This window comes from Diceros bicornis, chromosome 14 (genome assembly GCF_020826845.1).
Source record: "Diceros bicornis minor isolate mBicDic1 chromosome 14, mDicBic1.mat.cur, whole genome shotgun sequence".
Classification (NCBI taxonomy): domain Eukaryota; kingdom Metazoa; phylum Chordata; class Mammalia; order Perissodactyla; family Rhinocerotidae; genus Diceros; species Diceros bicornis.
In genome coordinates this window covers 816,474-836,987 of record NC_080753.1, presented here as the reverse complement: position 1 = coordinate 836,987, position 20,514 = coordinate 816,474, and the positions used below count along the sequence as shown (strand labels likewise).

Sequence of the window (20,514 nt, the reverse complement as noted above, 5' to 3'; positions counted from 1 at the left end):
TCTACCAAATATGTTAATGAAATTTCCTTCCATAGATCAGCTACGGAACCTCCTTTCCTGTGCCCTAAAATTATAAAACACGGACATGGCACCACAGGCCCTCAAGCAACTATTCAGTCTCTCTCTAGGGGTAGTGCAACTCTGGAGCTTCTATTGAGTGTAAATAATTTCTGCATACAAACATTTTTGACACCTCATTAACTTAATAAATAGTAGTTGATGCCTTGACTTGAACTATCAAATTTATGTGTGGGGGGCTGGGTAGAAAGGTATTGTTGCTTCTATGACAGAAGCAGAGCACGTTGTGAACAAAGGGAATTTAAAAGTGAAATTTCGAACATGCGTTTAGAGAGCAGCCACCCTGATGAGTCTCTAAGAGCTGGAGATAATGTAGCTCTTCCAAGGAATGACACCTGTGTGTCTCCTGGGCCCAACTGGAACTTAAGTTACTTAGAATTATTGAGGAGATTCTTGCTGAAGACCAGTGGGTAGAGATGCCTCTGGCCTGGCTCTGGCCTTGTGCTCAAGGGACGCAGAGCCCTGTTCTAGTTATGCAGCATTTGCCATCAGATTGTGGAGTGGACAGTGGTGTGGATTTTCAGTGAAATTGCTGACAAGTATTTGAGAACCAATATTTTTACTGTGCTGGGAACTTGGACTGACAGCAGTTCGATTGTGAGTGAGTTACTGATTTTGTGTTGGTGCACATTTATAGGGCTTTACTATTTCACAGATGATATGATTAAAAATTAAATTTAACAAGTGTCTCTTCCTATTTTATTTTAAGACCTGGATACCAAGTCCGGTTAGATAATATTTGTTTCTTGTCGCTGGCTGCTGATTTAACTTAGGTGAAATTAGGCTTTCTAGGAATTTTATACAAATTATTGCTGATTGATTCCAGTTAGCTCCATTATTCTGTATAACTTAGGAGAAGGAGCAGACATACTTGCCCTTTTCAGGCTTATAACTTTCTGAAATAAACTTCTAAAATACGAGGAAACTATTTCAAAATGGTATATTTTCATTATATTAATTAGAAGATTTAATCTTAGTTCTTAGACTTCAGATTTTAATTCCTATGAAAAGAATGTCATTGTAAAATATTAAAATGTATAGGGCCGGCCCCGTGGCTTAGCGGTTAAGTGCACGCGCTCAGCTACTGGCGGCCTGGGTTTGGATCCCGGGCACGCACCGACACACCACTTCTCTGGCCATGCTGAGGCCGCGTCCCACATACGGCAACTAGACGGATGTGCAACTATGACACACAACTATCTACTGGGGCTTTGGGGGCAAAAAAAAAAAGGAGGAGGGTTGGCAGTAGATGTTAGCTCAGAGCCGGTCTTCCTCAGCAAAAAGAGGAGGATTAACATGGATGTTAGCTCAGGGCTGATCTTCCTCAGAAAAAAAAAAAAATGTATAAATGTTTTTTATCACATTATAACCAGAGTAATATTTATTAATTTGTGTGCTGTCCATCATACTCAGTGTTAAAAATACCCTACCTTGTCTCAAATTAAAATCCCATTTTTAGAACTGAGTTGGCTTTTGTATATGTACTGCATACAGACATTGAATAAACATATTTTAACCAATATTTTAATTTGTCTATGTGCAGTAATAAAGTAGCTTAAGATTCATCTAATTTTATTTAGTTCCAACACACATCTTGCTATAGAAGATAAAAATAAAAGAGGAAAATTTTAAGAAGTGTAGGTCATCTCTGGGAAGGATGATTCCTCTGATTTTTGGTCTGTGATTTTTATGATTTTCTTGAATGGTAACAATCTGTTGTGTGGAGGAAGAACAGTTTGCTTTTTGAGATGAGTAGGCAGTGGTGGCTGTGTATTATAAAGTGAGCAGTGACTGTGAGTCACTCTTGGAATTGATGAATCCCATCATTTTTATCACCAGTGGTTATAATGATGTTTCACATATACTGTATGTTTCTTCTGGACATGGAGAAGTGCAAATTTTCTAAAACTTGGTCAAGTGTAACTGACATGTGAATTATTAAATAGATATGTGATGTGTGAAATTAAAATTATGGTTTTCTCCTCACGGTTTTGACGTGCTCAAACATGCTCAGTCCTGCATCTGTGTTACTCAGAAGGTATTTTTGTTAAGTTGACTTTGGTTGGTCTTGTTGGAACCCGTCGTGCTCTGACATTAGCTGTCATGACATACAGAATTTTCAGTCACAGAGATGCGTGTGTTTGTTGTTACACACTCTGATTATAATGACCAGGGCTTAGAAAAGCTCTTTCCCTACAGAAGGCTCGTGTGCCATTTAGCTGACTTTTATTCGTGCAGTGAAAGTTGTGTGCTTATTTAAAAATAAGTTCAATTAATCTACTTTTTCACAAGGGATGGGATAAAAGTCTGTTTTAAAGTCTTCACAAAAATGATGCTCACAATTATGCCACTTCATTGCACTTGGCCATCTGCGAACTTGAGCCATTTCAGTGGACTAATTCACCTGAGGTGTTTCCTGGATCTAAATTAATGGTAATAGTACTTTTGTTCCTTATAGTTATATTGAACATCAGAACCAAAATGCTTTTATATCAATTACATAAGCAAATACCATGAATTTATCATTTTGTAGCTATGCCACCTGGTGATCAATAGCTTTAATCATCTACTGGGAAAATAATCAAGGAAAATGCTTCGCAGTAGTGAAATACTAGATTCTGAATATTTTAGGAGGAAGTTTTGTTGAGTGTTGTTTATTATATTAATAATAGAGAAATGTGACTTAATAAAGACAAATTAGACTACTTAAAAAGTCAATAATATCTTTAAAACTTAGTAATTACATGAAAAGATGAAACAAAGTTTAAAACTACATATTTAGATTTTAGAATTACTTTTTTGTCATTAAGAAAAAATGTTGTATTTTAATGGATGATAATGAAATTGGTGATAAGAAAACTGTTAAAACCTGTTCAGAATATGAAGAAAGTGCAATTTTATATAAAATGTACAACTGTTATTGCATGCTAAGATATTGAATATATTTTTACATTTACATTTATTAGCAATTTTTAGTAGATATCTATCATAATATGTATGACTAAAATTGGAAAAACAAATTTTTTTAACTGCAAAATCTGTAGCATCCCTATTACCACTGTCAGGATAATGTAAGAATTAGTGCTGGCTACCCGTTGGAATCACCTGGAAAACTATGTCTATCCCAGTTAAACCGATTAAATTAGACTCTCCATTCACAATCATAATCCTGCGAAGCTTATAGATGATAGGACACTGCTGCTTGAAAGCAGTGTTTTCATAATAAGTGTGCTCAGTACCATCACCAAATTGTGCCAGAAACATCAGCTTTTGGTTCTTTGCATATAAGGAGCGCTTTGTGCACAGCAGATGCTCCTCAGATGTGAATATCTCGATTTACTCAGGGCAAGGTGAGCAAAACATGGTTGTACTGCCATGTGAGGAGTGGGCGTGAGCCAGAAGGGGGTCCCAGCAAGAGCTGTTTTAGGATCTAAGTCAAGTTCTGGAAGATACAACGAACGTTGTTTTTTTGAAGGCTTTAAAATAGGATGGATTTTCTCATTTTTTTTAACCTCAAAGACTTCTCAAAGCAGCTTTTGACTGAATGACTGGTTTTCCTTCTTCAAGCCACATGAATGTCTCAGTGGTCCTGTTGATTTGTCACAGTATTTCAGAGGGAATCAGCACTTAAGTCATCAGACCCTGTTCCTCAGTATGTAAAATTTTAGGAGAAAGCTTTATGAATTGTAATAATCTTTTGAATGATATCAGTAGTCACTATGTAATAGTAATTTTGATTTTATTATCGTTATAAATAGTTTTTCTTTCAAGAGGAGCGATGTCATAATAGTAAGGCAAAGCAACTTAAAAATAAGCATATGAAGTTTTACAAACAGTAAAAATAAAGGAGGAAAAAAATTTCCTTTTACAACTTTCCTTATATTCCATTAACTGAGGTGGTCCAGTAGAAGATTAGAATTTATAATTGTTGTTACCAAGCCGTGTGTACACTTTAAAGTACATGATTTTGAGAGGAATGTGGGCTCCGAGTGGAGTAAGTTTTAACAGAATATAGTCTCTGCTAACACCATTTCTGATATCCACCCCTTCGTGGAGTGTCTGTTGTCTACACGGCATATTTGAGGAATATCTTAGGATTCATTGTAGTGTATGTAACATACTGCTTCAGCCTTTCTAAGATATTCTGTTAAAGGAAGGGGAAGCAGCTGCTAAGAAACTGAACTGTGTGAAATTTTTATGCCTGCAGGTTTTACACGTTTATTTTTGATCACATTTCTTTTATAGTGCCTATATCGACCATGAATGTCATCGACATAACATTCTTTACTTACTACCTTCGTGGATATCAGCCCAGCATCTTCCCGGGCAGCAGTGGGGCAGTTCCCTGATGGCTGCCGTGCTGCCCTCACTCCCAAGATCTGTGGAGAGAAAAGTTGTCATTGATTTAATCTGATATTTAAGTGCAAAAGGTCATTTGTTCTCGCGTGGGTTGCCCACTCGGGTCTTTCTTCCTCTGCAGATACTGAAAGCACTGCTGCTTTTCTGTGTTGTATTTTTTTCTCAGATGCTTTCTTTAGCATTATATTTTTAGGCCAAAAAATAAAAACTAGAGGTTCATAAGTTCATGTTTACAAAGTTAGGATTTTTAAAGTCTTTTTTATGGCTTTAGTAAAACTGAATGCTCTGTCGTTTGTATGTACTCTTTTGCTAAAAGTTATTCTTGATATTTAATTACCCAACACCATGTCATAAAAATGCGTGTCCTGGTGTTCAGCTGATGAGGGAAGAGGGTAGAGACCAGAGAGGAATTTTGAGAGATACCGTGTAGTTTAGAAGAGTAGAAAGGGAGACACTGGTTTTTAGTACTTATCTCAGTCCAGTGAGTAGAATGTGGGCAGTGTCACTAGATGGCAGGCCGGGCCTTGGGACAGATGGTCGTTTGAGGGCAAGTGGGTGGGTTAATCCAGTTCCTCCGTACTTATCTGTGTGTCTCTAGACTGATTTATGAGAGTGAAAGGCAGTGCTCCCCTACTGTGAAATACGTTCATTCCACAGACTCAGGAGACAGCCTCTTGATGCAAGTGTGTCTCATTCTGGGACGTGCACAGTCAAGAGGATGGAGTTCATGACCCTCTACTCCTCAGAGTGAAGAAGTCAAGGTCACAGTGGTTCGTGTCCACCTGACAGCATGACCCCCCATTTTTCTCCTGTTGTGCAGGTGACTTGGATTATTACTGGTTGGATCCTGCCACGTGGCACAGCCGGGAAACCTCACCTATTAGTTCGGTAAGCTTTCTGGGCAGTGAGAGCCTGGGGTCAGGGAAAACGGGGCTGTTCATTATCTTTGTCTGGTAGGTGATAGAGAGCCATCTTATTCTGCTCCATTATACATGTTATGAGAGTGAATATTGATTTCACTCAAGACAGTCCAATTATCAGAGTAATTTTAACAAATTTTAAATTAAGGAAAAAGCAGTTATTGAATAATTATTATATGTAAATAAGATATTATTTGCTTAATGATCTCAACATTAACAACTCAAAACACAGAATCCATTTTTTATATAAGCAGATGTATTTTTAAATTTCAATGATTTCACTTCAGAACCATTTTTTAGAGATGCGCTTGGTTCTGATGACCATTAACATTGCAGTATATAGTGAGTGTCCACTGCAAATAAAATATAATTGTAAATGAAGACTGTTAGAAGCCAAGGGTAGAGCCCCCCAGAGTAAAGAATTCCATCTAGAATGTCTTCTAACCGAGGAAACACACATGATACAAACAGTAATTATGTGTCTGTGGGAAAGAAAACAGCTTCTGTTTTTTTAAATTTTCTTTTTGTGAGGTCACACTGGTTTATAACATTATATGAATAGCTTATGCTTTTTAATTTTTTTCATGTTTTAATAGCATCCTGTAACGTGGCAGCCATCTAAAGAGGGGGACCGATTAATTGGACGTGTTATTCTTAACAAGAGAACGACGATGCCCAAGGAGTCAGGTGCACTCCTGGGTCTGAAAGTAAGTGTGCTGGGTGCCGGGGTGTCTGACAGGGCATTACAGGGTGGGCGCAGTCGGCGAAGTCGCTGACGGTGGTTTTTAAGTATCTTTCTGTCCTCTCCAAAATAAAATCCTTCTAGTGAATATATCTTGTTAATATATTGACATTTTATGGTAGATTTAGCACTTTTATCTAGGTTAATGTTTCAAAATCATTTTTATTAATATGGCACACAGAGGTGTTATATAATAACAATAAATGCAATAAAATATAGGAAAATTAAAGAAGTTTTCTCTGAATATGAAGTTCAAGGATGACTTTTACATTAAAAAGGTTTTAATGGATGGTAGTAAAGTTGGATAATGTGGGCTACATAATTTTATTATATTTTGACAGCAACATAAAACATCATTGAGATTGTTTCCTAAATGCAATAGAATTTACAGTAATACCAAAAGGCAAAATGTATCTTTTAAAAGTATTAATTGACTTCTGACAGATATAATTAAAAGGCAATAAATCACAAAAAATTGTTTTATTGTAGAGAGAGAGATATATACACACACACACACACACACACACACGCATTTTATTTTATTATGTGTGCATGCATATGTGTTTTAAATCACCCTAAGCATTGTGGATCAACCTCAGCCTCTGAATATCTCTCTCCCACTTTTAACTGTACATACTTAGCACCTGCATCGGGAGAAATTAAACTTAGAAACTTGCAGATGTATTTAGTTTTAGTTACAGTGGAAAAGCCAAGTGAAAGTGCTGAATATTTGGTAATATCACTCAGACTTGGCGAGTTAGAGTGGAGCAGACAGTGCTTTGGCTGCCGAGGTCATTCCAGTGATCAGCATCAGAGATCGAGGTAGGCTGGTCCTCTGTGGACCATGGTGAATTGCTTCCTCAAGGTGGCCTGTTCTTGGTTTGAATCGTTAGTCTTTATGGCTTAGACCTACATTCTACTAAAAATGTACAAAAGATGTAAAGATCTGATGTGACAGTGGGGCATTATCTCCATCTAGAAATTGGTAGGCATGAGTTTAGAGGATAAAGAAAAATGAGCCCTGATGTCAAACACTTGCTGTCTGGCGGTCAGTAGGGCAGACCAGGCCCCCGTCTTCTAAGGGTGTACGTTATTCATGGTGCCCTTGTGTTCTTAGCTCAGCATCAGTAATCAGTACGTAAACTTTCTCAGGACGCGTGGTCATCTCAAATATCACAAGATGTTTTCTTTTCAAACTATACTGCCAGCTCCTTTCCTCAAAAATGTATTTCACTTAATTAATGTCCCTGCACTCAATTGTAAATACATCATAAAAGACGGTAGGGTTAATCCCTCAAACTAATAAACTTACGTTTCAGTGTGAGCCTTGGGAACTTATAAGTTTATGATTATCCAGGTTGTTGGAGGAAAAATGACTGACTTAGGACGCCTTGGTGCCTTCATCACCAAAGTAAAGAAGGGCAGCGTGGCAGATGTAGTTGGGCACTTAAGAGCAGGTAAAGTTTCTTTTTTACTGTTTAAACAGTGTGTTCTCTGTGCATGAGTTGGTGGTTGTCAGTTTTGGGTAAGTTATATATAAGTCAATTAAGTAAATAACTAATCTAATGCATGAATAAAGATTTTTTTCCTGATGTGGGTATTACTGATTGCAATAATAGGTAACTGTACATCAGTAGCAGTTTGGAAAGAATAAGAGTAGGAATCTTTTTTATTTATGTAAAATCCATAGATGCAAAATGCTGAAGGATTACTAATTTTTGTAGATGGCTTCATAATATGGCGACAAAAATCCAAAACAATTTAGCCTTGTAAAAAAAATAATATCATTGTTTAATTCTTTAGTTCATATTTTAAGCGAGAATAGTTACTAAAGTTTTTCATGGCGGTCCCAAAACACTCAGTAGCAGTGTTTTTAATAAAGTACCATCATAGTCACATTTCTCACACAGATTGTGTAATAAAATATTTGTTAATGTAAATGTGATGTGTGTTGTACTCATGACGATGTGCCACTTCTTGGTATCTGGAAATTTATGTTCTGTTGCTCTGTAACCTTAACACAACCTAATAATATCATTTAATATGTTCAAATATACTGTATTCAGTGGCAACATACTTTAAAACCTATTTTTGATAAATTGCTTACTTTTAATTTTGTTAAAATCATATTAACATATTTTTCTCAGTTTACTTCAGAATTTAGTAGAAATCTTTTGGCTAGAGTGTCTGCTCATGCATTTGCCGGACCATTATAAAGAAAACAGAGTAGGCTGTAGGACTGGGGATTAATAACCCATAGAAGGACAACATCTCTAGGCTGTGTTTTCAGTTTTTATACCTTAAGGTTGTAATTATTGGACCCTTGTGTTGTAATTGACTCCTGGGAAATCAGCTGGAAATCGTCTAGTTGTTCCTCCTATAGGGACGTGCTGTGCAGGTGTCATATATGGAGAAAGTCCCTATCAGGGTTTTCTCTCTGTCTGCTCTGCACACAGCTCTGGTGTGAGAGGTGCAGTCTGTATGGTTTCCTGTCAGGGATGGTTGTGATTCAGTAAGAAAACAGCTCCTTCAGGAGAGACTGTGTCAATATACTGAGTCTTGGCTTGTTTCATGACTCAGACAGAAGCCTTGGACAGGCTGAGAATCTTGTTGACCACTCTGTTGTAAGATGGCCAACTACAGAAGTCTGAGTGTGCAGATCGGGTCATGGACATGATGGCTTCTGATTTTGTCTTTGTGTTTTAATAGAACGTTACTTAAGAAACTCAGTGAAGGGTTTTTTCTATATAATGTATCCCTTAGTGATTAATTTCTTTTATTTATATCCTTATGTGCCCAGAGCCTGAGAAACTTAAATCTAAAATATTAAAAGCTCAACTTAAATAACTATAAAACATACAAGTGTGCTTTCACTTTAAGCAGTTGATGTATTTGAAAAATGTATGTTTAATAAGTTAGATCATCAATTCTGCTTGCTTTACGTTATCATGTAGGAACCATTTCCCTTGTGTTTGCACGTGAACATCATTGGCCTGTGAAACTCCAGTGCTGCTTTTATCAGCATGACCTTTCTTCAGCATGGTGGTCTTACTTCAATCCCGCCATAGCTTTCTCTGTTGCCGCTTCCCCTCAGGCCCACACATTGCACCACGACCTGATTTAATCACCAGACCACAAAATTGAGCCCGACACTGTCCTCGTTAAGACTCGTCAGTGTCTCCCAGTCATCACTGGCTCAGTCAGACCTCTGTAGCTTTGTCCTCTTCCAGCAGTTTCAGCCGCGTCCTTCACCATGCACTCTGCCTCCAGGCGTGGTAGTCTGCTTGTGGGTCCTTGGAGAGCGCTCTCCACCCCGGGGGATGCGGCCGCTGCCTCTTGTCTGCCTGTCTGCCCTCTGCTCTTGTGCTCTGCCTGTGGAAGTCCTTTCCATCCTTCAGAACTCATCCAAAGTTGCCTCAGTTCTAAAGTGTTTGCTGATACCTCACTCGGAGCAGTAACTAATTACTGCCTCCCTGGCCCTACCTGGCTCTACGTCTGTCCTCAGGTGAACTCCTGTTATTGCATTTGACATTTTCTTAAAGGTTTACATTTCCACATTTCTCTGCCACCAAATCTGTGGATGGAGACGGTCTCTTTTTTCATCTGTGTATTGTCATAATCTGCATCCCTGCCTGAAGAGATGATCTATATATAAAAAAATATTGTTAAAAAGTCTGCCTTCTGGTTTAGGAGGTATTGATTTGTAAATAAATAAATACATATATTAAGTTAATTTGATATTAAAAGTTATGCTTCCAAGTTGCTGTCTATAAGGAGGGGAATTCTATGATTCAGTGCTTTTGCAAAATGTTGATTGCAGCTCATTACTCGTTAGTAAAATTGATTTAATGGTTTGCATCCTTCATTTAAAAAAAATGAAATAGAACATAATAGAATAGACAATATCAGGGTAAGTATTGTTGCAGAAAATATTTTTTCTTGCACACGCACATGTATACACATTCACATGATGTAATCTTTATTTTTTTTCTTGATCAAAAAAATTTAAAAGACTTCTAATGTATTTTAAATTTGTAATTATTTCTTTTTTTTTTAAATAGTGAAATATATTTATTGCCTATTTGAAAAGCTTTGCTAGGTAACTCCTTAGGTCAAACTATTAGAAGTCATTTAACTATTGGTGATACTCTGTTACCCAACCAAAGAAGCACATGCACTTTTTAAATATTTGTTTTTTACTTTTTGAGTAAGCAAACGCTTGGGGGAAAAAAAAGAATTGCTTTAAAATAGTCCTAGCAAAACAAATTTTTTCTACTTTTTTTTTAAAAAGACCTAGCTAAACACAAAAAGATTTCATGTTTATAGTTAGCTTTAAAATGTATAATGATGATATTGATCTATCACTTCAACATATATTGACTTAGCTATTAAATGTTATAGGCACTGAAACAACAAAATAAGCGGAAACATGAAAAATTTGAGATGCTCATAGTCCCGCTGAGGCTGGGCTACTTCGGCTGAGGTGCCGTGTGAGTGGAAGGGTGCTGGGCAGAGAGCCATTTGGGACCTCGAATGCACTAAATATTTATGGAAATAAACAGTTTTTCGCAAATGATCTATGTTGAAAACTCTACTTAAATAACAATAATAAGTTGTTAGCCCACATATTTTAGCATCACATCACTCTCTTTGGTTACTCTTAGAATATTTAAGAAACTAATGAGTACTGTATTAAATTTTATTATTTTGAAAATATTTTCTGATTTTGCTTTAATGCTCACAGTGTATATTCTGTGTAGAACGTGTGTTATGAACATCTGGAAGTGGGTTAACTGTCATGCACCAGCTCCACATCTGCTTGCTTTGTACCTGCCATAGCCACTTGCGTTACCCCGGGTATGGGTTCAGACCCTCCCGTGCGTTTTTATGCTGCTGTGCATCTGGGGAAGGCAAGAAAGCATGACTTATAATTGGAAAATTCATGCTAACAAAAGTTAATTGCTCTTTCTACCAAAAATAAAGCAGGATTTACGCACAGTTTAATAAGCATCTTTCACGTATAGAGCCTCCTACATTTATTATGTGGAGGGCATGCTGCTAATTATTATTTTTTAATGTTTTCAAATAGGCTGTGCTAATTCCATCCCATAGCATGAGATTATTTTATATTTTTTCTGGTATATCTCAAAGGATAAAGGTAGTCTTGTGTTGTACTGTTTCCAGTGACCAGTAATATTCTATGGGAGAAAGAAAAAGAAAAAAAATAAAAGAAAGAAATAAAAGAAGGAGAGAAAAAAGTGTTTAGAAGAACCATTTAGCTGACATTATATGCCAATCCATTTGCTTTTGAAAGCAGAGCCTAGACAATTAAACTATTTGTATATGTTTTGCATTTCTTTGTTAAAAAAGAGAAAAGATAAGTAAAATAAACAGAATATATAAGGTAAAAAAATACCCTTTTTTTTAAATTCAAGGGGATGAAGTTCTAGAATGGAATGGTAAACCCCTGCCGGGAGCTACAAATGAAGAAGTTTACAACATTATTTTAGAATCAAAATCAGAACCTCAAGTTGAAATTATTGTTTCAAGGCCTATTGGGTAAGGCTAAAAAAACTTACTTCTTAAGTTTAGTAAATTACATGTATTAGCAGGGTTTTAAAAAGAAGTTTATACATTCATACAGTACATGTTAACATGGATAGTTTTTATTCAATTATGGGCATACATTTTAGATTTCTAAAATTTCTTAATTTTTTAAATTGAATTCTGAATTTTCTTCACTACATTTTAGAAGCTCCACAATTTACAATTGTAGTATCAAAAAGTATTGATATGTATTTTTCAGAAGTGAAATATAAAGTAAAAATATTTTCTTTTAATGGTAGACTGTTTATGCTTAGTAATTCTAAATTAATTAGTAGCATTTCCTTAAAGGGAGTCACTAACAAACATCTTCCTGTGATGTTTACAGTAGTGATGAGTTCCTATGTCTACATGAACTTTTTATTCTAATAAGAATAGAATATTTTTTCTATATCTTTACCCATGGTAGTTCCAACTTTTATTTAAAATCAAGCAAGTGTGAAATATTTTAACATTTTAATTGGTCAGAATAATTGGTATGATCTTTTTAAAACTTCAGTTTTCAGCATAATTTAATTATGCTACAGCCATTGGGATATTTTCTATATCTGTGTGTAGAGTTCCCATATTGTTTTCCTTGCAAACCCACAAAGTCCAGAATATTCATTTTGCCAGTCTATAATTTTTTGGAAGGCATTTTGAACTGTTTCATTATAGTTGGCTTAATGTTTGAATATATTTTTGGAAATATTTCTCTTTTTTTTCCTATTCTCTAATATATTATAGAGCCTTAATTCAAGACTTTTTATGTTGAAGAAGTAGCAACCTTAAATTTTCGTTGTCCTCATGAATATATGTCAATGCAAAACACACAAGAAAATACCATTATGAACATGTATGATCATATGTTCCAAAGAATAATATTAATATATATATTTAACTCTAAAATGCCAAGCTTATAACCAATTTTAAGTGGTGATTATTGAGTAAACACTGAAGACATTTGCAAAAGTATTGTACATTTCCATGCAGATTTTTAAAAATAACGACACTATATAATTTATGCTAGTTTTACATGACCTGTTCTAGTGCTGAGGTAAATATGAGGCTGGAAAAGAGGTAAGTAAGTTGGAAAATGAATCAAAAGTTTAAAAAATAAAATTTAAAATCAAGCATTGTGCACATTGCCAAATACTTTCAGATATATAGTGGTTTAAAAGTAATCAGCTAAAATATCATTGATTCATGGTGACATAAAAAAACTTACAGACAATTAAAGTAGACTGGAATAAATTTTCGTTATTTTTACTTTTGTATGCAAATAATTTAAAAAGTAATAATCTTCATAGCCAAATCCTAAACTGTCGTGGGTTATGGAATTCAAAGCAATATGGAATACAAAGATTATACTTAAATAGAAAACAAATCTGGCATCAACTTTCCAGTTAATAGAGAAATTATTTGAACCCTGGAAGAAGAATTCAAGCTGTATTTGATAATTATGTTTAATGTAAATCTATGATTAATTTAAAGCAAAAAGCAAATATTCATAATTTGTGGCATAGTGATTCCAAAAATCATTCCAAATATAACTTACGTGCACATGGATGAACATGGTCTAAGGGACATCAGGCGTCTTGAGATATTGACCATTTTGCCAACCTCCCAAATACAGAATTCTTGACCTTGGTGCTTATAATCGTTACTAGAACTATTCCACCACTCTACTTGTGAGTAGAACTAATTAAGAAGGCTTGTGTAAACATCAAGTGGAAATTTATGCCTTAAAATATTACTGAAGCAATTAACATTAATTAAATTTTGATTCAGAATTACTTTAGAAATTTTTTTACAACTTCTCCACAATCTGTCTTTCACAGACACATAAAATCCAAAGCTTATTCCTAGTTTTAGAGTTCCAAATTCTAATTTTCTTAATTGACTTTGAGGCTGATTATCTAAGAAGTTGTACTATCTGAAATATTATCGTTTCTGAATTTTTAAAAATCTACTATTATTTGCCTAGATTAATTTAGAAGAAGGTAGCAGAAGATAGTTAGTTTCTTGAGGCTTAGGTATTGCAAATTAATTTCTTAATTATCATATAAAATACATTTTATGCAATTTATTAGCTAGAGACAATATATAATGAAATGTGTTTATAAAATACACAACACAGGAGGTATTGTCATTTGTAGGAAGTATAAATTGTAGGTGGTTATGAGAATTACTTTGCACAAAAGAGTGAAAATGAAGAGTCAGGAAAATAATCAAACAGAGAACACTGTTCTTGTTTCTGTTCCCCGTAGAAGTGCAGAGAAAATAAAAATGAAGTTAGGTCACAAGGTAAGTGGTTAGAAATTCTTAAATAGTATTTTAATAATTCTGTTGGTACTGACTACCTCCAGTCTGCTTTAATATGTCATATTAATACTTGCATATTGTTAATCTCCTTAAATTGATACTAAAATATCTCGGAATACCAGAGGTAAAGTAGTTCTGTGTAGGACAATTCCCAAGGCAAGCTGGTCCAGGGTTCTCAAGGTCACAATGGATAATGGATTAAGCTGAGGTTATATTAAATATTTATCCAGAGTAATTTGTGAGTGTGACAGGAATGGGTGTTCTCACAGGTCACTTTCTAATCATATAGTAAATGGCCATATATTTAGCTAACTTCAGTATGGAGATATGAATCTCTATATAGGGTTATATATGTGTATATTAATTTTATATTCACATATATAAAGTATTTTGGCTTTTTTGTTGCAAGCTTGAGTCATTTTTAATTTCCAAAGCAATTCATTCTTTTCATTTTATTAACTTTGCCCATGATATTCACCATATTATTTTATTATCAAGAGATGTTTCCATCCCTTTCATTCAGTAAACTCTTTCAGATGTGTTTGTAAAGCATATACTAATTTGTAAAATATGTGTCATTTTGATTTTCTAGAATTGAAGTAAAATATTACCTTTAACATTTTTTATTTCCAAAACCTGCTGTTTTGGTAGTAAAAATATTGTGGTAATTGTAGCCACAATATTAGTCTGACTGTTGTCATGTTAAAGTGTTTTGCTATGAAATATATAAAAACTTATTTTTACTGCACTCTTTTTGTGTGTGTGGTGTTTGACATTCATGCACATTAGTAATCGCCCTGGTAGTGACTTGTTCATCTCCACGCCTGTAAAGACACAGAAGGATTTCTCGCAGCACTGAGATAGAATGTGGCTGTGACGGCCTCAGGCGGGGTGGTTCAGCTCATGGATTTTCACCACTCTGTTTCTTTTAGTGACATTCCCCGGATTCCTGAGAGCTCCCATCCTCCCCTGGAGTCCAGTGAGTATATGATTTCTTCATTACTGTAATATGTATTGAATGAAATTGAAGAATGCAGATTTACCGTTTTTAGTTACTTGATATAAATGACTTGGCATTACTCTACTAAGGTTATCTCCAGTGATATCAGAAGTTGGCAACCATGCCAGTCATTGGAGCCCAGAGCAGTTCTGCCTTACTCTCAGTACTCTATCTGCTGCACGTAAACACCTGTTGTCACGTTGGGTTACTCAGGTTGGTTGGGGATTAGCTGAGTCTCGTGAGCAGGCTGGCGAGGGAAGCAGGCACATTGTCAGATGATCGTGATGCAGCGATATGGTGTCAGGCCTGGTCAGGGAAGAGCAGGGCCTGGAGCAGAGGTTGGGTTCAGGGGACCTGAAGCAGTTAAGGGACTGAGGCTGGAGGACTGCGTGATCTACATGGGCGTTCAAGTCACTCCAGATGGGAGAAGGTGGCAGTGTGTGAAATACACTACGGACAAGTAATGAAGTTTTCAGTGAGAGTGTGGAAGTGACCCAGATATTTAGTTTGCAGTGGATTGGCATTAAACTAATAATACTTGGATATGATCACCAAGTATTAGTACGTAACCTAGCTGGTAGAAATGTAGAATACAGGGTAATTTAAGGGGAAAACACGTGATGGTGGTTATAAGGAGGTAGAAAATAGATGGGTAGGGTGAACAAGGAACCAAAGATTAGGTTAGTATTTCACATGCACGCTGTCAGGTTCTGCATACCTGCTGGACATGAGCCCAGATTTGATTTTGAGCTTTCTGGTAACCAATATAAAGAAGGAAATGAGACCAGTTGTATAATTTACACTGTTGATACTATTTAAAAATGAACTGCTATGATATTAGAAACAAACTGATTACTAGAAGCAACAGTGTTCTTATACTGAGACCCAAGGATACTTGATAAAAGAGACATAGTGGGCCGGCCCCGTGGCTTAGCGGTTAAGTGTGCTCGCTCCACTGCTGGCGGCCCGGGTTTGGATCCCGGGCGCGCACCTACGCACCGCTTCTCCGGCCATGCTGAGGCCGCGTCCCACATACAGCAACTAGAAGGATGTGCAGCTATGACGTACAACTATCTACTGGGGCTTTGGGGAAAAAATAAATAAATAAAATTAAAAAAAAAAAAAAGAGAGAGACATAGTAACCAAGAATTTTATGACAGTTTCTAATAGTGAAAAGTCTTTGGAGGGCAGAGAAGGACGCTATGTGGTTTAATTTAGACTTAATTTACACATATAGAAAAAAATGTGTGGATGACATACCCTCAGGTGGTGGTCCATAGATAGTATTTTCTGTGAAGCTAATTTTTGAATCACTGTGGGTTCAAGGTTTTTCTTGCTGGGCTGATAGTATTCCACAGACATTCTATACACTGATTGTGTCAGGGTACAACTTAACAGTGATCTGGGAAGAGAGAACTTTCATTTTAAAAAAAGGAGGAGAAGGCCCTCGCTGAGTGGCTGAGTGGAGAGCCAGCCTCCTGCACATGAAGGTGAATCAAGTCACTTGTGGTGAAACGCTAGAGATGGTTCTCAGACAGTCAGGAGATTCATCTGGAAGTCAAAACTGAGATGGATGGTAAATCTTATTGTAAAACAATGATTAATTCCATAAATTATATTTTATGTGCATTCATTTTAATTTCAGTAAGGATAGTTCGTAATAAATGATCCTTTAGCCAAGATAATAAATGTAATGGGTACCATCTTTCTTATCATTAAAAGCATGAAGGCTTTACCTGTATATGAGGTTATGCAAGAACCTAAACTGTACAGTGCCCTCCAGAAATGTAGAAAATCAGTAGTTACAAATTGAAGCAAATAAACACAATATTTAATTATTTCATTTTAAACACCTCTAAAATAGACCACCAAAGAAGACAAAATGATAACTTTCTATGGCTATCCCATTGAAAGTAGGTTCTTCTGTTATTGATGGTATTGAATTATAGATTTATGCTAATAAAATATGCATTTAACATCTTATAAAAATATTTATTCCCTACACATGTCACAAATATGTTACTAAAAATTACTTAAACTTTTTTCTCATTTTAGGTTCAAGTTCCTTTGAATCTCAGAAGATGGAAAGGCCTTCCATTTCTGTTATTTCTCCCACCAGTCCTGGAGCCCTAAAAGATGCCCCACAAGTCTTACCAGGACAACTTTCTGTATGTACTTGTGTGCGTGGTGGAGACCACTAGGACTCGCTCACTGTCTGTCTTTGAAGCCTGTGGTGCATTTGTAGTCATTTAACACCATGATGTACTTCGTCAATTTTTCGTGCACTTATTTATTATTCTTTTTTATATTTATTTGGAAATATTTATTGAGTGCCTACAATGTGCCAGATGTTCTGAACATTAAATGATAAACGATAACATAAGTAAATAAAACATCGTTCAGTTTTTGTGTGCTATATAGAAGTCTCTAAGGTAAGCAATTGGTTAGACATGATAAACTTAGAATCTTCCGTTTACTTAACAACCTTATGAGCCTGGAGCCTGAGAAACATATATTTAAAATATTCTTTTTAACTACTTAAGACATTTAGTGAAACTCTTCATTGCTGACATCACTCTGAAAAATCTCCTGTTTTCCTCACTGCTGCCTCATATGTGACCCGGGGAGAGTAAAGAGTGGTGGCTAGAACTAGTATGGAAGCCGCCTCTGTGTAGATTCCTGTAGATTACAGGACATCTGTATTAATAACTAAAAGAAAACCTTGCTTCAAATTATCCTATAAATAGTTGATCTTTTGCTCCTTTGGTAATGTGTGGATTTCTGTAGTCTGGTTTTGCTGCTCTTTTCTTGGTTTTAATTAAACAAAGAAGATAACTATAAGCTTGCTATTATTTTTAAAACCTTTCTTGGTTTAACTTCTATCTTTAGTAGATTGAATGTGTTTGAATAGTCCCTTGTGTTTATTTTACCCCCTCCGCCATCTTTTTTTTTTCAGTGTGTGTGTGTGTCTCTCATACTCTCCACCTGTGTTCAGGAGGATAAAAATCCTGCGGTTTTATGAAAAACACATATGGTATTAATTGGGAGCAGAGATACAGATACTGACAGCTCCAGTTCGAATCCTTTATCTGCCCCTTTCAGTGAAACACTGACTGCACATTAAATGAGCTTGTTTTGTTATAATGCCTCCTAAACATGTTCCAGCATCTACCCATGAAACAACTCGTGCTCATAGTTCTTATTTGACCATAGAACCAAAACTAACTTCTAAATTAAAAAAAAATAATAAAGTTAACGTTTTCCACTGCCAGCAGAAATACTGTATTGACTGCTAAACTTCCGGTTTTAGCAGTCTGACAGTAGTATTTCAGTGTGTCATTTTCCCATTTTTCTTTAAGCAAACTACTGTGAAGTCTTAGTAGCAGTATCATCTGGCATTCACGTAGTCTGAAGGCATCATTTATGTGTTGCACCTTCCATTGTTCTTTTCCTCTTCTCTCATGAAAATTAACCTATAATAGGTTAATCATAAAAATTAAATGAGAAAATATGTTCAGAAACAGCATTACGTAGTGTCAAGCAGCCCCAGGGAACCTGGCCCTGACCTCCTCCAGATCACTGTGTGCATCCTTCCTATCACCAAACCTCGCTTTATTTCAGCCACATGTGCTACTACAAGACACTTTTAGCCAAAAAGTAATCATTAAGGCAATTATAATCACCAAAAACTTGTGATTAGCATTTAAAAACAAGGATAATTATTTTAATATCCCCCTCTTCCCTTAGTTTTTAGAAAATTTTTATCATTAGTTGTGTTTCATAACATGATGTAAGCATATAAGTTAACACTGTAGGCCTGCCAGTTCTAAGTCATGTTTAAAATGTATGAAGAGAAAAGTCAAATTCTAAGTGGTCATGCTTTCTAATTGGTATTCTTTTCAGAAATAATACCTATCATTCAATTGTACTGCAATTTGAAATTTTTTCTTCAAAAATAATTTCAGTATTTTTTTTGTAAAATTATAAGACCTTATGGTTTTTACAAATACTAATTCCTGTCTGCGTTGCTCTTAGGTGAAGCTGTGGTATGACAAAGTGGGACACCAGCTGATTGTAAATGTTCTGCAAGCAACAGACCTGCCACCTAGAGTAGATGGGCGTACCAGGAATCCCTATGTAAAAATGTATTTTCTTCCAGATAGAAGGTAGTGAATAATTCTGGAAAAAATATGCAAAAATCTTCACTAATAGAAAAAGTAGAAGTTTCTCTGCTGAAATATAGTTTTATTTCTTTTTTAAAGCTTTATTGAAGTATAATTGATATACCAAAATTTCCACATACTTAATGTATACATTTTGATGAGTTTGGACGTGTAGTTTTAAAATATAATGGATAATTCTCTATGAGGGAATAAACTACATTATCCCTGAAAAAAAAAATCCCTCAAGTCTTGTAGTTCTTTGACAATTATCTGCCAATTTAAAATTTTTCATTACCTTGTTTATCCATCGCTTCTTCTTTGACAGTGACATCATTTAGAATGTACCTGTGGCTGTGCCTAGAATCCTAATATTGCTTACATCCTGGTTAAAGTTAGATTAGAATCAAACTCTACAGTTTTTTAGACTTTTATACCAAAGTTATGAATTAAAAATGGTAAAAATCCCGGTAGTGGTATTACATCACTGCAGCAGATGGCAGCCTTGGCTCGTTCTTGCTTTTTTGTTTATAAAAAATACTTATTTTTTAGTGATAAAAGTAAAAGGAGGACCAAAACGGTAAAGAAAGTGCTGGAACCAAAGTGGAACCAGACGTTTGTCTATTCTCACGTGCATCGCAGAGACTTCAGGGAGCGGATGTTGGAGATAACCGTGTGGGACCAACCTCGAGTGCAGGAGGAGGAGAGTGAATTTCTCGGCGAGGTGACGTATTTGTGAAGATGCAGGTCACGTTTGTGTGCTCTGTGTTAATTATGATCGCTCTGGTGCACATTCTGGTCAAGGGGCTGATCTAATTTGAGAACTGCCCTTTCAGATCCTCATAGAGCTGGAGACGGCACTCTTAGACGATGAGCCACATTGGTACAAACTGCAGACACATGATGAGTCCTCACTACCTCTGCCTCAGCCATCACCGTTCCTGCCAAGGCGACACGTCCACGGAGAAAGCTCCAGCAAGAAACTACAAAGTAGGTTAAAGGTCTTGTTAGTAGCCGGAAGTCACTGGGTTGTGATCTAACTAGAGGTTAACATTCAAGATGTTTTTTCAAATGTTTATTAGAGATTGAAATATTGGAAAATTATTCATCTTTATAGAGACTTGGTGAAACTATTTTCTACATTTCCCAATGAAAGTAACATATATGTGTGTGTATATATATGTGTATATATATATATATATATATATACATACAGCAGAGTAATTCCAGAGCTGAAGGTTTAGAAACTCTGAATAACAATTCTTTGCCTAGTGCTGATTGAGCTGTTGGTTGTTGACTGATAGAGTATTTTCTGTCATTATCGATGGGTTGCTACATGTGAGGTTT

At 35.8% G+C, this 20,514-nt stretch overlaps 1 protein-coding gene across 1 annotated transcript in view; it reads left to right on the top strand.

Annotated features, from left to right (window-relative positions):
- The window catches only part of RIMS1 (regulating synaptic membrane exocytosis 1), a 445,223-nt gene that overhangs the window by 294,277 nt on the left and 130,432 nt on the right, over positions 1-20,514 (top strand). The window contains 9 exon segments of the mRNA XM_058554050.1: positions 5,258-5,325; positions 5,954-6,064; positions 7,457-7,556; positions 11,535-11,658; positions 14,940-14,986; positions 17,063-17,175; positions 19,043-19,173; positions 19,720-19,891; positions 20,004-20,157. Coding sequence (XP_058410033.1) covers positions 5,258-5,325; positions 5,954-6,064; positions 7,457-7,556; positions 11,535-11,658; positions 14,940-14,986; positions 17,063-17,175; positions 19,043-19,173; positions 19,720-19,891; positions 20,004-20,157 — 1,020 coding nt within the window.